General features: G+C 43.1%; 1 protein-coding gene across 3 annotated transcripts in view; it reads right to left on the bottom strand.

The window, feature by feature from the left end:
• Window positions 1–17,166, bottom strand: part of SLC39A11 (solute carrier family 39 member 11) — a 340,346-nt gene that overhangs the window by 307,727 nt on the left and 15,453 nt on the right. For all 3 annotated transcript variants that reach the window (XM_044418981.1, XM_044418982.1, XM_044418980.1), the window contains exon 4: window positions 5,312–5,470. In XM_044418981.1, coding sequence (XP_044274916.1) covers window positions 5,312–5,470 — 159 coding nt within the window. The remainder of the gene's footprint in view (window positions 1–5,311; window positions 5,471–17,166) is intronic.

The following is a 17,166-nucleotide window of genomic DNA, read 5'->3' as shown; positions in this document are numbered from 1 at the left end:
CCGAGGAGAAAGACAGAAGGGGGAAAATGTTAGGGACCTCCACCACCAAACTCCTCTTTGCTCTCCCTGTTCAGTCACTCACTCCATAGGAGCTTGACTGCTTCTATCCCACCAGGAGCAGCTTGCTCTGATCTGATCTGCTTCACTAGGAGCCAGAAAACGGAATTAGAGCAGGTAAGTATAATACAGGGGTAGTGAACGTCTTTCAGCCCAAGAAACAAATGCAATTTTGGGATAATGCTCCAGGGGCCACATCCTTATGGTAGACAGACCAAAGCAGCATGGGGTGGGGTGAAATGGAAAGAGTGGTCAAAGTACCAAACATAACCAGTGTGTTTTAATGTAAAGCTTTTGCTGCCAATAGCCAAGGCTTACGGATTTCAACCTCTTTGAATGGCAAACAAGTTGCACAGAAGCCAGGAAACCAAACCACCAGCAATCAGGCAGAAGAACTGAAAGCACAGCCGTGCATTCAGGTTTACTGTTGCCATCATAGCCACATAGTCTGAAGACGGCAGGTGCTTTGGGAGTACCACCAACCTGCCATCTTCCAGAAATGACCCTTGGTCTGCTCCTGCAGGGCTCTTCTTATGTTCTCATGAATATTCTTACATTTTAAAAAATGTATTTTGAAGTGTCGGGCAGCAACTATGACATGTGCTAATCGTAACACTTTATAATGATTTCTGATTTTACAAATGGTTTTCTTCACAAGCTTGCCAACTCATTTGCTCTTGGTGTTGGAAAACACAAAGAATTTACTGTCCTTTTCATTTTCAGGCAGCTTGACGATAACTACTAGAGTTTTTAATGAAACATAAGAATCTGAGGGCTAGGTTTGCCACCGGATTTCATATTAAACCTTGAAAACGAATTGTCCAATACGGCTGAACAATTCCAGTCATTAGTTGAATCAGGGAAGCTAGAACAGCCTCCTGATGATATGGCTTTTCAACATGAACCATTCATGATTTAAGAACAGGACTAAAACAGGCAACATTAAAGGATTTGTGGCAATGCTCTCTTGACATTCAAACAAGGGTTTATGCTTCTTATTCACACCAAGTTTTCTCTACGAAAATCACGTTTGTGTCAGAATCTGACCTCGTTATTTTAAGTTTGCTGAGGACCTTCTCTACCGAGTCATATGTGAGCATTATTTTTGCCACCAAGGACTGGAATAGGATGTAGGTCCCTGGGAAGAAGATACACTAACAGGGCCTAGTTCAGCAATGCTCTTCCTCTGCCCCAGATGCCTTCAGACAGGGGAACAAGGTAGCAGCAGGTACTTTGCAAGTCATCCATGGAATGCACATAAAGCCCTGTGAAACCTGTTTGGGGTGGGCAGAACGACTGAAATTTAGATCCTAGCCATCATGCTAATGAATTTACCATTCCCAGAGAAGTACTCTGTGTGTGTGTCCTTCAGTTTGGCAAAGAAAAATAAATGTTCTCTTCTTCCTTGGTAACCTAAGTTTCACTAACATTGTTAGGGTTTTAATCTGGATCCTGAGGGAAGAACAGCTTAGATGAAGGCTAAGAAACTGAGACTTAATCTAGACAAGACAAATGTGTTCCTTGACAGCATGCAGAATGAGGAAGACACAGGTCCTCAGCCTGTTTTGGATGGGGTTGTATGCCTCTTAGTTTGAGGGTACTCTCGGAGAGCCAATGTGGCGTAGTAGTTAAGAGCATGGGACTGGGACTCAGGCAACCTGGGTTCTAGTCCCCATTCGGCCATGGAGCCAACTGGGTGACTTTGGGCCAGTCACAGGCTCTCAGCCCAGCCTACCTCACAGGGTGGTGGTTGTTGCGGGGATAAGATGGAGGAGGAGAATGATGTAAGCTGCCTTGAGCCCTTTGTAGGAAAAAGGCAGGATATAAATCAATCAATCAATCAATCAATCAATAAAATTAGGCATTGCACCTGAATGACCAGGTGACAGCAGTGGCCAGGAATGGCTTTGAGATGCTGCAGTTAGTCCAGCAGGTAGTGGCAAGGTTATCAGTTGATGGCATGTCATGTGACCCCATTTTTGCAACATCTGCACCAGTTGCCAATACAATTCTGGAGACAACTCAAAGTGTTGAGTTCACCATTAAAGCCCTAAACAGCTTGGATCCTAGCTGTCTTCAGCCACTTGGTTTCAGTTTGCTAAGAATTTGTTTCACTTAAAGATTTGTTTTAAGTTTCAGGATATCTGCATTGTCTTGTCGCTACATTTATACACTATGATTTTATTGATTCTCCTGCTTTATAGAATATCATAGAACCCCATCTCTTTGATTTGAGAGAAGGAGCCAAGTTGCATTCTCTCATTCACACAGCTCAAAAGCAAACCGCAGCAGAAACAGGCAGACTGCCTGTGAAATATGCTAAGAAACATGACTTCATTACATCAACAGCAGACAATGACAGACATCTTGCTTCTGCCTCAGCAGAACCCTGGGGAGGGAATAACCTCTTCATCTGCTTCATTTCACCCATCAAAGCACACAGGAGCAGAGCACAGATGTGATGATTTGCTACAAGGAATTGCTACAGCAGCACAGATGCCTTGAGGGTCCTCCCAAGACATCCATCACACAGGCAACCAAAACAAAACTATCTGTTTCAGTTTGTATCCCACGATGCTCACAATCAGTTAAAGACTGATCCCATACATGAAAGTAAACTAAAATTAAAACAACAACATCTTGCCTAGAGGATTCATCCTGTTGTACCTGGGCACCAAGATCCTTCCATCAGCCTATTAGGAAGTTAGCAGTTCTTAAAGCAACTGGGAAAGGACCCGAAATCCTCGTTTCCAGAATGCAGCAGTCCGGATAACACACAGGAGGAGACTCCTCTGATCCAGAAATGAGCATTCACCCTTATTTCTGGGCTTGTTCTTAGAAGCAGTAACTCCCCATTGCTCTAGCAGTTGGCCTCACTAGAACAACAGAATGAGCAGGACCACAGAGCATCTTGGACACTGTCCTAGGTATACCATTTATGCCAAATCAATGAGCACAGGGGCTCGGCACACAGGTTTTATCAACCACAGCTGAAATGGGAACCTTCCTCTGGGCCCTTAACTTGAGGACCAGGTCCTACAACCCAGGCTGCTCCTCAGCTGCAGGAGCACACCCACCTAGCAAGGCTAAGTCAGCTTTGCATGACTGGAGGTCTAGATATACCCCCTTGGCCACACATCTGATTATAAAGTCCTGTGTCTTCCTGACATCCAGCTGGTTTATACCCTGTAATTATTTAGTGTTGATTGCTGAAAGGCTTACAGGATTCTGGGAGCTTTGGTCAAGCACACAAAGTCTACTGTCATAAGTTTACTTAAGTTGAAGGATTCATCAAGTAGACTGCTGAAGAAAAATGCTCTTGCAGAAACTATTCCTCTGCTTAAAGGTGGCGAAACTATTGATTCAAGCAACAGGCATTTCCAAAATCTAAAAGCTGTTATTAGTGTGGTTAATTAGGAATGTTAGGCAAGTTGTTTCTCAAAACTGTTCAAATGTGGTTTGATTTAAAAGATGGCCCAGTCAGCATGCAACATGCACTTTTTGGGCAAGAGTATGCTAACAAAACATACTTACTGACCATTGTTTATTTTTCATGTAATTTTAATGTGTGAGTTAAAAGGGGACTCACAGACTACAAACTGTGATTCAAATTAACAGCAGAAAAGTTCTCCCATGAAGTAGTCCTCAAAATAAAGCTGACTCAGCTTCATCCATACCATTTCAAACTTGTCATTACATCTGTCTGCATTTTCAAGAAAGGAGTGACCACCTCAGATCTTCCCATTAAGTTAAATCTTCCTATAAAGACAGTAGCAGCCACAACAAAACCAACTAACATTCGGTCAAGCCACTTTCCCCTTCGTTTCTCTTTGTTTTAGCCTTGTAGCCTCAGTGTCCACACTTGGGAAGGACAGCCTACAGAATGGCCACAGGCTCAAATGCTTTCCTAGACTGAAACACGCTAATATGTCTATGAAGCATGCTACTCTTTGGCCAGAACTCAGTTCAAGCCACACCATCACAAGTTCTAGGCAAGCTTCACATGAGTAACAGAATACAGTGAAACACACTATCTCTGCCCCCAACCCCAGAAGTGCCTCAGAAACTGCAGCATTTCTGAACAGGTTACAGCAAATCCATCCTGGAAGTACCCTCAGATGGGGCAGACACTCACTGATGGAGCACATACCTGAAGACCTAGAAAAACCAGGCTTTCCAGGAATATGGTGCAAGGAACTCCTCAAGATTAAGGACCACTGAAGGCTGGCGAACTGGCTACAGCCGAGTCTAAAGGGGATCTGGAAGAAGAGACTACAGCACTTCCAGCTGAAAATGGTTAGCTACTGGAACAGCACAGTGTCTTGATCCTACCACCTGCATCACTGACCTCAGTTAACCTCATGCTCCTGGTGCTCTGCCTGTGTTTATACTGCTCTGCTGGGTTTATCTTGGCTTTGGCTACTGATTCTGCCATAGCACTACACCAGCTTCCGGACTCCCTTACTGTGCTCGTTCTCAGTTTCTCCTGGTAACCCTGCATTCCTGGATTGCCATGATACCTGCTGAATACAATGATTCTCTGGGCCTCAGCTTGCCCATGTCTTGGGCATAGCTTCCTTTTCACCTCTAAGTCAAGGATCAAGTCAGGATCAGGCATCTGCAGGATAAGTAGTCATTCTAGGATATAGGAATGTGGCAGCCTTTCTGATATAAACCAGCCTGAAACTGCAGTTAACTGTGGTCTGGTTCAGCTTTCTTCACTTATGTCACCTTCCCTTATGTATGCACTTGCAAGTGTTTAAGGTGATTTACATACATTACTTAGTTGTACTCCTTAGAACAAGTCAGTAGTACTACCATCCCCCATGCTGCAGAGGGTGAGGGTAACAAAGGCTGAGAGAGAGTTGTTTGCAAAAGGTGAGTTCATGGCTGGGATGCTACACAAACAAGGGACTATCTGATTCCTAGCTCAATGCCTTAGCTGATAAGGTACACCTCTACTGCTGGACACTTCCTTGGCATATGGATGAACTACACACCTGGTAAGAACCCTACAGCAACAGTTGAGCAAGGATTAATGAAGTACCTTCTGGATCTGGAATGGGATACACTGAAGACCAGAAACATTGCCCGTACCCCAGTCTCCCAAACTCACAAGCTAGCCTTGAGGGGCGAAAAGGGAGGGCAATATGTGGTTTTTAGCTGCTTCAGACAAGCGCAGTCTCCTGCACATTTGAGTAGAAAACAGACTTTCCTGGCCACAAGAATTAGAGATAGTTAAAGGGCTACTCACCAGCCAGGGGAGAATGAGGTCAGCGAAGTACACAAATGCTGCTCCCAGTGTGAAGCCAACAGCTACAGGGAAGAATGCAAAGACCCCAAACTTCCCAGAGTCTTCAGCCATCTCAATAGCAGGTGCAAGAAGTGACCAATACGAAGCGGCCAGCATGACCTTCATAAAAGGAGAAATGCGAACATCTCTTAGATTGCAATCACGTGGCCTTTGACTCTCCAATCAGACTGCCTGTGAGCTGAGAGCATTGTTAACATCCATGCTTCACTTATAAAACACACTCACAGTAACTACGGCTGGCTCAGACAAGGAGTATTTTTAATGCAGTGACAAGTTCAAAACAGGCAATGAAAAATCAGAGCCATTATTAAGGCAGGTTATATCCTAGATCACCCACTCATCTCCAAGTGATGGAGCGAAGTTAGGTTCTTATTCAGCAAAAAAATTAAACACTGTGTTTTGCTGGGTGCCACAGCATCTCTTTGATGAGAGGTTATTTACATTGCTTATTGTTGGAGGCATGGCACAGATAAGACTTCTTTTAAATATGGTTTGACAATGTCCAATAGCTACCCCTACGTGAGAGAAAGTCAGCATACAGAAAAATGTTGTGATGAAGCAGTCTTTAATATTCACTGACATACATACATACACTTTTAAACTATCCACTGCTTCCTGCAAGTTTGCACATGGTAAGAGCAAGTGAATCCTCTGTGCCCTTTTGGCAGATAAAAAAACCCCTGATATTACACTACTAGAAGGATAAATACTCCCTTCTATAATAATACAATGGATTTACAACACTTTCACTACTTGAATGAGTTGTGCATAGACATCATCTGCAAATGAAAACTTACTTGGATATCTGATCTGCTTTTGTTGAAGTTTCTGTACAGCTTTTAGAGACCTGTATTTTTATATACATGCACATTTAAAGTGATATATTCAAATCTATGTAGCTATTTTTCTTTGTAACAAAAGCGAAGTTGAAAGACGTGCTATTAAAAGGTAACACTGAATTTTAAACATGAACCAGGAGAGCTCCCTCATTCCGAGACAGACCACTATCTAGCTGAGAACTGTCAGCACCAAACGGAAGCGGCTCTCTGGGGGTTCAGAAAGGCGCATTTCTCAGTCCTGTGTGGGCACAGGTGCAAAGAATCAAAGCTGCATACAAGGACTAAACCCCATCACCAAACTACCTATCTTTAGGAAGCTGAGCAATAAGGACCCTGCCAACACAGTGCTCCAGTGAAGCCGTACTTTGCGCTTTGCGGTTTGACCTTAAATAGGAAGAGCCCTGCTGGATTGAGCCAAAGGGCCATCCGGTCCAACATTTTGTTTTCCAGTCGTGGCTTATCAAACTTCCAGGGATTCCAGTAAGCAGAAGCCCTTCTAATAAAGTATTAAGCAGGCCAAGAGACTCTGAGAATTATAATAAATGGGGAGGGGCCGCATCGGGTTCCTCAGGGGAAAAGGGTGGAATATAAATACAATAAATAAATATTAGTAAAAGTAGGCCTCCACGCAGGTGAGCGTCTACATTCCTGCAACACCTGTTCAGTGCCCCATTTTCTGCACCACGCTATGTTTGCACCAAAGGTTTCATTGCATCCTCCCCATTACCAGAAGAAGTAAGAGCAGAGCCTTAAAGAAATAAAAACTGCACCCACTCTAAAACTTAACCACCCCTGTTCAGGCATTCCGGAATAGGTTCTGGGCATACTTGCCCTGAAGGCACGCTAGCCTCATCCCTTTCAGTTCAGACCTTGGCGTTGCTGAACTAGCAATGTCTGAACGGGAGTTTTACTCACATCCAAGCAAGTGCCCCATGCAATTAAAAGAGTCCATTGAAGGATTTTATACCCATATCCCCTAGCAACACACTGAAGCTTCTGTAAGACATGAAATGTCCAGCATTCCTCTTTTACTGAATGGCAGCCAAGAAAGTCTCCCAAAAAGCAATTAATACATTTCTGCACTTTAACCCCAGTAAGTTTAATATACTTACTGCCCGAAAGCAAAGAGCAAAAAGAGTTAATTTCACACAAACACAACAGGAACAAGTCTATAGATAGTGTAATATTAATTCAAATACATTGGGAGAGAAGTGTGTGCTTGTATTATTTGTCCATGCCTTCAGCAAATTGAGATCATCAATTGATCTGTGAGTACAATTTTCTTATGTTTTTAACAGTCACTCCAGCACTATGAGTGGGGATGCAGATTTCCAGCATCTGATCAGTAGTAATCATAGAATCATAGAATCAGAATGGACCATGAAGGCTCTCGGGTCCAACACCCTGCTGTTACAGGACACCAGTTTACACCATCCCACTCACTGCCATAAGAAGCTTCACAAGCAGCATCTTTAGTTCATGCATAGTTATGACAATGTAAACTTCTTTCACATTGTCACTTATTTTATATTGTTAATTTGATATTGTTATTTCTGTATTTTATTTATTTTATTGTGTTGTAAGCTGCCCCGAGGCTTCGGCAAGGGGTGGCATAGAAATGTTTTAATAAATAATAAATAAATAAATAAACATCACAATGCATAGAGGTGTAGGCAGCAGAATGCTCTCAGTAGCCCCAGGGAAAAGTTCTCCATATACAGGAAATCTAATGTCTTTCTCAAATGACAGCAATATGAATCTGAAATGTGACTTTGAATGAAATGTTTGTTCTCACTTTTCTGACAAGTATCATAAACAATAAATGAATACATCTGGACTTCTAAAAATCTCTGCCTTTCGTGTGAATTGGATTCTAGCCAGAACAGTTAAAGCAGCAACAAGCACACAATATATGGCATGCTTATTCCGTTGAGAAGTAATAATGTCAAAATAACCCTTCAAAATGGATGACCAGGGACTATACAAATAGTCCATTTGTAACAGGCATTGGTTTCAAATTTCTTATGATGTTAAAGACAAGTAGCCACTGTGCTCTCTTAAAGAATTTTTGGGTTTTTTTTTTTTTTTTTAAGAAATCACTTGTTTAGGGCCTTTTCTTTCTCCTTGTGCACTAGCTTCAAATTGTTCCAATTTCTCAGCAATGACAATTTAGCACTTCCAGAGCTGTGCTGAAATGAGCAGAAATGCTCATTTCAGGAAGGTGGCAGGTTGGTGGTACTCACAAAGCACCTTCCTTCTTCACAGTGTGTTGCTATGGCAGTAACAACGAACCTGAATGCATGGTCCTGCTTTCACATGCTCCAATGGCAATGCTGGGCAAATGCAGCCTGACCTGTGGACTGTGTTGCACAAACAGCCTGCACAACTTGCGCAACAGCAATTCAGCACTTCCAGGAATACACCAAACACGAGCAAAAACACTCATTTCCAGAAAGGGGCGCAAGGGTGGAGTTCCAGCACCCCACACCTTACAAAATGAACCCTTTGTGCTCAATTTTGAGACTTGCCCTGGAAAATGCTCAATTGCCATTGGGCATGCAGAGCGAGGCAGTTTGCGCAATTGAGCTGGTGGGGCTGGTTGCGGGTGGGATGCAAGCAGTGGTGGGACCTGCACATGGACGGGCAGACTTGGATGCTTCTCTTTAAGAAACCGGCTTGCATACTGCCCACTGGTTGTGCGTGTGGTGGTTTAAATGAGAGGGAGGGGGAGGAGAAAAATGAATGTAAAGAGAAGGTGAATTCCCCCGTTACAGGTTGGGTTAAGGATCTGAAGGATCTGAAAGGAGGCTTGGTGGACTTTGTTGTTTCCTCAAGATGGAGAGAAATGTGAAGCTGGAACAAGAATATTTAAGTGACATTACTGTGTGGAAATTTAGTTTCCAATAATCATGGGGAGCAATATAAATACACATACCTTGCTCCTATTCCAAACAATCCCCATAAATCATAAATAAAGTTCATTTTATTTTCAATTTAACCCTACACTTTCTACATTTCTGAAATTACACTATGGCACACATTGAAACTTTTCTACCATCTTCCCCCAGACATTCATTCCCCTTTTTAATTTGTTTTGTTAACATAACACTCAATCAGAAGAAGGATCCTTCAAAGCTTGTTGACTATTCTGTAACTTTCAGGTTGGTATTACTTCCCACTTGCCTTCATCGTTGGAATATTTTGACATTTTGATATTCTCCTTTGATTGATTGCTTTTCACCCATGTTGAGTTCCTGTTCCTGGGAACTAGTCCAATATTCCTTTAAACTTGATGAAATCAGCTCTCCTAAAGGCCATGGTACAGGTCTGACTGTGCTCAGCTTTCCTTTTCTCCAGTGTTAGCAGTCTCAAGATGATATATCTTTAGCAAAAGTTTCTGCTAATTTCACCTCATTAACCAATTATTTCCTGTTAGTAAGGATCAGATATAAGAAAGCTGCTTCCCTTGGCCCTTCTTCCCACTTCTGGAAGATTTTTTTTTTCAATGAGGCAAGTACTTGTGAACCATTTATGCTGAGCAGACGCTGATTTCCAAAATATATCAAGTCTCTCATTGATGTTAGGTGCCTCCTCTTCGAAAGACTGGCAATCTGATCCAGGAAGACATCATCAAAGTATTTTTCGTGGCTTGGAGGTTTCTTGCAGATCCACACAATGATATTGCCATTATTACTTTTTTTCCTTTTTGCTTTTAACTCAGATGCTCTCAACCAATTTTCTACGCTCAGATTCAATGACTTCTTCACAAGTCCATATATCTTGCATATAGCAATATTCCTCCTTTCCTGTTTGATCTATTCTGTTTGAGTAAGATGTACCTTCAATCCCCACATTATAATCATGTGTCTTAACCCACCAAGTTTTAGTAATACCTATCAAATTATAGACATTTCCTGTCTGTGTTCTGCTCAGCCTGTCATCAGTATGGTGAACACTGGCATAGAGATATTGAAACCATATATCACATTCCTTGATTACACTGCCTCTTCTCACATCCTAGTGGTCCCAGTTAGTAAGGATCAGGTCTAAGGCAAGCCGATTCCCTTGGCCCTTCTTCCCACAGTAGTCATCTCCATTTTGTTCATGTTTCTGCACCTGATACTTGGCATCATGCGATCTTCTTTAATTTCTTCATCTGTCCTGCAAGATTTAATTCAAATGCTTCCTGATCAGTTTTGTGGGACATTTGCCAAACAAGTTCTTCCCTGTTCTTGCACTGAACAAGCTATCTCCTGCCAGAAATTCTTCATTAACCAAGAATACACCATGCTCGAAGAAACCAAACCTTTTTCCAGTGACACCCTCTGCGTCTTCTAGTAGACACTTCTGGTATTCCTTCCTTCTCCTAGGCTAGACATTCTGCAGAAATAAGTGGCTGAACACCACATTCCTAATACTCATGATCACTTACAACATGCTGAAAACTGCACCTGCAGCATCACGTTCCCACATGGATTGGCAGCAAGTTTGGTGGCCTGGAAAGCAATCTGTGCCGTAAGGTCAGTGTCCCATGTCCAGTGGGAGGGCCATGTGCCAGCAGACATGGCAACAACTAAAAAATAACCTTTGTCCAAATCCATGCCAAAATGGACACCCACTGCAAGCTCAGCCAAAGCAGCAAGGAGAAGCAGAACTGGCCAGACACACATCTGACCTCTGGATCTGATAAGAGAGTCTACTTGGATTTCCCACATAAGTCAAACCTTGCTCCACTGAGAACAGCAGGAAGAGATTTTAAAATTTCAGAGGTATAGAAATATTACCTAATCTGGTCTGTGTTAACCAGAATACAAATCTCACTTAGATTAGTTGGCCAATTTTTTAAAAAATGCTAGTCATTTTCTGCCACATACTTTCTGCCAGCAACAGTGCCTGAAACAACAGTTTTTACACACCAAAGCACTCAGGGAAAAAGTTTGGAACCCTCTCACAACAGCTCCATTCATTCCATGGTTTATTTACATATTACATGTTTATATCACCCTACAGCGCACAGTCTCTCTGAGTAGTGTACACTGCATCGTCCAATTTATTTGGCTTATTGTCTTTGGGAGGAAGAGGACATCTTCATCTAAAAGGTCTTAAGTGATTGCCCAGTAATAACAGCTGAATCTTCCTAAGCACATGCTCAGATTCCAAATCCGTCCTTATCAATATTAGTAATTACACAGCTGCCAGGGAAGTATACCGCTACAGGAGAGAAACCCAGAGCCACACTGTCACAGATTGCGTTCCGTAAACTAGACCAACCTTCAATGCTTCACGGCTTATTCATTCTCAGTACAGAATATCCCCCACACTTTCTTTCCCTTCAAGAAAAAATGTGTAGCAGTGATTACTAGCAGGTGTTTTCTCCTTTTGTCTTCAATATGTCCATATACGCCCACCTGCCCCCTGAGATCTGCGGGAGAGGCCCTCCTCCGGGAGCCCTCCGTGAAGGAAATTAGGAGGGTGAGTACCCGGAGGAGGGCTTTCTCCATGGTGGCGCCCAATCTATGGAATGCGCTCCCCAGAGAGGTCCTCCTGGCGCCGTCGTTATTTGTTTTTCGGCGCCAGGTGAAGACCTTTTTATTCAAACGTCATTTTAATTGCTAATATTATTTGCTTATTTTATTCTTTGGCCAGGGCGACTTATTTTATATTGTTAATTCGTTTTATATTTTTAGTGTATTATATTTTAATTGATGTTTTGTGAGCTGCCCAGAGGCTTCGGCGAATGGGGCAGCATAGAAATTGTCTAAATAAATAAATAAAATGCTCGGTAATTAACTTCTGCAAGCCTCTTTTGACACACGGAAACACCTGAAGTGTCGCGTTTCTCTGAACCCCTCTCTCCACACAAAACCAGTTTCTGCTCCCACCTGCTATCGAGGCTGCTATAATGAAAACTGCTCCTCCGAAAAGAGAAGGATCCCAGGTTGCCACAAGGGCGGCTCTCCTGCCCTTGAACCTGCTATTTCCAGGTCAGCCAGTTGTCGGATCTCCTCCCAGCTCTGGAAACTGCTCCTGTATCCACGCTTGTTTAAAAGAGGCAAATATCGGATAGTAAAAGTTAATTCACTTCTGAATGCAAAATCATTAGAATGGAAAGCCATAATCATCTGCACCCCCGGCCATGTGATCTACAATCCACTGGGAGTTAAATTCTGCTGCTACAGTGCCAAGTATTCACCTTCAAGAAGCATTCTGGATCTTAGAAGAAAATCTTCACGCCAACTGCACAGCACATGGCCTTCATTTTGCTGTGCTTTGCTTCTGTTTAGCGACAGAGCTGAACAGCTGAAAACACATTCATTGGCTTTGCATGCATGGGGCTGGCTGTCGGTTGTCAGGGACCTTCAATTTACTTTTGTTCTTTCTTGTCCCGTTATTTCTCATGAGGGCACAAGGCACATATGAGCCGCATATATTGATACACAAGCAGCGTTCCTTTTTTTTTCCTGGATAGGACATGAAGTTCTCAGACTGGTGCTAGAAATGTTTAACATTGGGGTAGTATTATCATCCAAACTGCTTTTCAAAAGCACTGATGCCACAATATTCCTCAAATTCCTTCATCTGAGCCAGTCAGCCTTGATGGAAAGAAACTAAGTGCAGCATTCATGGTTTAATTGTGTTTGTTTTTACTGCAGAAGGGAGAAAAACTGGCAAGTTCAGAACAGCCATCGTAAGTCGATTAGCATCATAATTAAAAGGAAGGGTAATAAACTTGTCACCTGTGTGTAGTAACTGACTCAGATATATTTATCAATCTTAAACTCAAATGATTCATAGGAGTGTTTTTTTCCTGTTTGGGAATTAGCCTTCTTTCAGTTTCACATATTGCATAACACCATCTTCTATAAAAGTCTGAACATTACAGGCATTCAGTAGCCAAAAAGGTTTTTTTGCTTCCAGATCAAATTTGCGGTGGTGCCCTTAGGAGGCAGGCATAATCGCTTTTCTTGGGGGCAACCTTTGTTGGTGAACTAGAATAAAGGTTGTCAAGCCTCAGAAATTTAATCATCAGGTAGAATGGAGAGGTGGGGTGAATTTAATTAATTTCAGATCGAAGGCATTTCAGTTCATTGAATCTTTTCATGCCACCTTTTACTTCTGCATCAAAAAGAAGTCTATGGTGTTGAAAAAACTTACATTCTGTTTTACTAAAAGAAATTAATCCAAATTACCTGTGGAATACGGCTCAGGGTGCCTAACCTCCATGATCATTGTAGGTGTTATTGTTGGTTTTATTATCGGGAAGAAGTATCTATGCACCATCTAGTCCAAAAGAAAATGGGCATGCCTGATTCTGTCTCAAAAGTGCATCCAGCAGCTGGGATCCAGAGAAGCTCTTCTGCACACATGAATTGCCTCTGTGCATACCAGGGAAGGTGTGGGGGGGGGGGGGGACAGGCAGCCCTGCTCCAGACAGCCCCCTTGTGAGAGTAGTTTGCTGCAAGAGATGGGCTTGGAGGACCCTAGTCCAAGCAGAAGCCACTTGGCTTCTCCAGATCCAAACCACAGGCTCCTATCCTTGCCTCCATGTTGTCAGCACCCGTCTCACCCACGTGTGTTCAGGCAGGCCATGGGGTGGCTGAAAGGAAATTGAGGTGCTGCGATTTCCCCAGATCTCCCACCACTTCCTCCACGCTTTTCCCTCCTGGCTTATTTATTAAAATATTTTTATTTATATATTATATTTATATCCCACTTTTTCCTGCCCATGAATTCAAGGCAGCTTACATAATTCTCCTCCTTCTCCCTAAGCCTAACAACAGCCCTGTGAGGTAGGTCGAGCTGAGAGTCTGTGACTGACCCAAAGTCACCCAATGAGCTCCACACCGCTTTCCCAAAATTACTCCAACAACTTTCTCCCTCACACACACACGTACAAAACAGCCAACTATAAAGCCAGAATTAAATCACATATGACACAGGAGTCATAATATGTAGTTTTCTAGCCATCCCGGAAAGATAGCAACATGGATGCCTCCCTATCCTTTTCTGAGAGGAGGTTACGACATTTCGAAGCCATCACTGAACCTCCCCTGAGCCATCCACTGTCATCCTACTTTGTATGGAATGAATGGAGCACAGCCCGCTTCCATCCTTGCTCCCCAGAAACTGGCACTCAAAGACACAATGTCAGTGTAATCTGAAGAACAGAGCCCTTCTTGCAACAGTCCCAACCACATTCTCCAGGAACAAGTCCAATGCTCTTGTCCTAGTCCATGAAGGTCACACTTGCCCCTTCGTAGCAGGCTTATCTTCCCCAGACTCTAAGCCACTTTCTTCCATTATCAGCCCCCTGTGTTTCTTTCAGCAATTAATATGAAAACGGTATAAAATATTTTATTTCAATTCATTCAATTGACAAATTCCTACAGTGCTTAAGAATCAGAGGAAAGAACATTAGGTGTCAACTGCATCAATTTAAAAGCTTTTCAAAAAAAATTTGGAAAGAGATTCATTTCACAAAAGGCCTTACAGCTCTTTAACTCCCCACCCCACCCCGCAACACACACACACCATCAGCTGAAAGAACTGGTTGCTCTCAAGAAATTTTATCAGCTCTGCCAAGTACAAACAGCCTTGAAAGGAAATGCTCAAAACCTAGGAGCTTATTTCTTCTCTTATTTGCACACAGCTCTGCTTTAGGAGGAAGACAGCGAAATAAGTAACAGTCAAAGCAGGATCAATTAAGCTGTATGCTTTTCATTCCAACATTTGGAGGGTTCATGAGTTCTCCATTTAGTGGATGGGACTCTGTCAGACTCTGACATCTCCCCAATTCAACAGTCGATAATCGGAGAAAGAGACATGAAAACATGCAGCAGGATTTGCATCATATCATGCTGCTGCCAAAAATTCAGTATTTCTGGGAGAAGAAAGATGGGCAACTCCATGCCTCCCATATCGTGTAATTGAATTTATAATCATGGTATCTGTTAGAGACTCTTAGGAAAACCATTATCTTCTTTTCTAACCTATTCCAAAAGACACTGGCAAGAATAAAGAACTGTGACAAATTCTACATGCTGTGCAATTCTAACAAATGCCCATCTCCCTTCTCTGTCTCAAGGAAAGTTTTTATTTCTGGACCAGTACAACTTTGACTTGGCAGATTCCAATCTAGCCAGGGCTTCAATTTTACGCTGGCCTTGATATGACGATGGTTGCAGGTCAGATGTACAATGTGCCATCTGGTTTGGATCTGTGGGATCACTTTCAGCTTCTCAGCTCCAAGGATGTAGACAAAATGCTTGGCCAACCATGTACTCCTTGCCACCTGCCCATCTTGGCCGGTTCAAGCAAGCTGTGTGTAGACATGACTGGGATGTGGTAAACAAGAGGAAGTGACACATGCCACTCTTTAAAAGGCGGTGCTACATCTGCTCCTGAAAAAAAATGTATTGGTCCCAGAAATAGGTAACAGATGGTAGCAAACATCTCCCTTCTTGGTACAATGCTAGAGAGAGGGAGATGGCTCATTTCCAGGTATTCATGGAGGAAAAATCATCAGTAAATATTCCAGTAGAGTTTCAGGCCTAGTCTAGGGACAGAGTTAGCCCTAGTTGCCCTGATGGTCACCCTTACCAGGAGAGACTGGAGGACCACAGCAGCAGCCTGTGATAGCGCCACAGTGTCCTCCTGAACTGGCTTTGCAGGTTGGCAATGGAAGGTGCTGCATTGCCACGGGTCTGCCCAGACCTAAAGAACAGAGCACTGCGCCGGCTGAGAGCGTGGCATTTGTACTGTGAGATGGCGCAGCACACTGCTTCGCCTCCAATGCCTGATCTCCCTGAAGCTGTTGCAGGTGATCATTAGGAGATTTGGGGCATGGCACCATCTGACACTGTGACATCTCGGAGATGTGGTTGCATAGGTCTTGCATTAACATTTCAAAACAGAGTCAGGCTGGATGGCAGCTGATGATGAATCCCAGCAAGACTGAGACACTGTAACTGGGGGGGGGGGGGGGGGGGGCTCTTCATCTGAGAATTAGGGAGGTTACCTGTTCTGAACAGGGCCGCACTCCCCCTCAAGGACAAAATTCTTCATCTGGGAGTGCTCCTCACACTGCCTTTGTCACTAGAAACTCAGATGAACTTGGTGGCTGTGAGTGTTTTTTACCACCTTTGAATGGTACACCAGCTACGGCTGTGCCTGAATAGTTTGCTACAGCAATACACGTACTGCTAACCACAAGGCTGAATTACTTCAGTGTGGAGCTTCCCTTGAGAATAGTCAAGAAACTACAGCCGCTGCAGAATCTGAACATCAGGCTGCTGAGTGGTACTCCTATCACAAGCACTTTGTTGAGAAAACTGCATTTTGCTGAGGAAACTGCACTAGCTGCCAATATATTACTGGACAATGTCCATGGTGAACTTATAGACACAGAAAGTCACCAGCAACTTGAGACGCTCCCCCATCAACCCACCCATTCACTGAGGGCTACAGATCAGAGCCCCCTGGTCATTGCATCACTTGTACATGCACATGTGACGGCAACCAGGGAGGAGTTATCCTTGAGGGTGTTTCAGCATGCATTTGCCAGTTTTAATACTTAGCTCAGTGGATTTGGGGAGATTGTTTTTAGCTTTGTATTTTAAATATTTCAATGCCCTGTGATGGTCTACAATATCACTGCCCTTCACTAGCCAATCAAATATTCTCATGTAGAGCGGCAATCAGGAAAAGGTTGCATGCGATGGTAAGCTCTGTTTAGCTCCAAGCTCCTTCACTAATGCAGAGTCCCTCTATCACCACCCCTTCACTGTGTCTGTACGCCTACCTCTCCCTAGAGCAATTGGTCAGGTAGGGAACATATATGGTATTCTTTGTATTGTTTGTTTTTATAATCAGTTCTTAGCTGTTCTGAACTTTTTTTTAATTCTTCTGGGATTTTTATTGTATTTTTATCTTCTGTTACTATGAACTGTGTAAACC

Source organism: Varanus komodoensis, unplaced genomic scaffold (assembly GCF_004798865.1).
Source record: "Varanus komodoensis strain SLA01 unplaced genomic scaffold, ASM479886v1 scaffold96, whole genome shotgun sequence".
Classification (NCBI taxonomy): Eukaryota; Metazoa; Chordata; class Lepidosauria; order Squamata; family Varanidae; genus Varanus; species Varanus komodoensis.
Note: the sequence above shows the minus strand (reverse complement) of the source record. Positions and strands in the feature narration are given on the sequence as shown.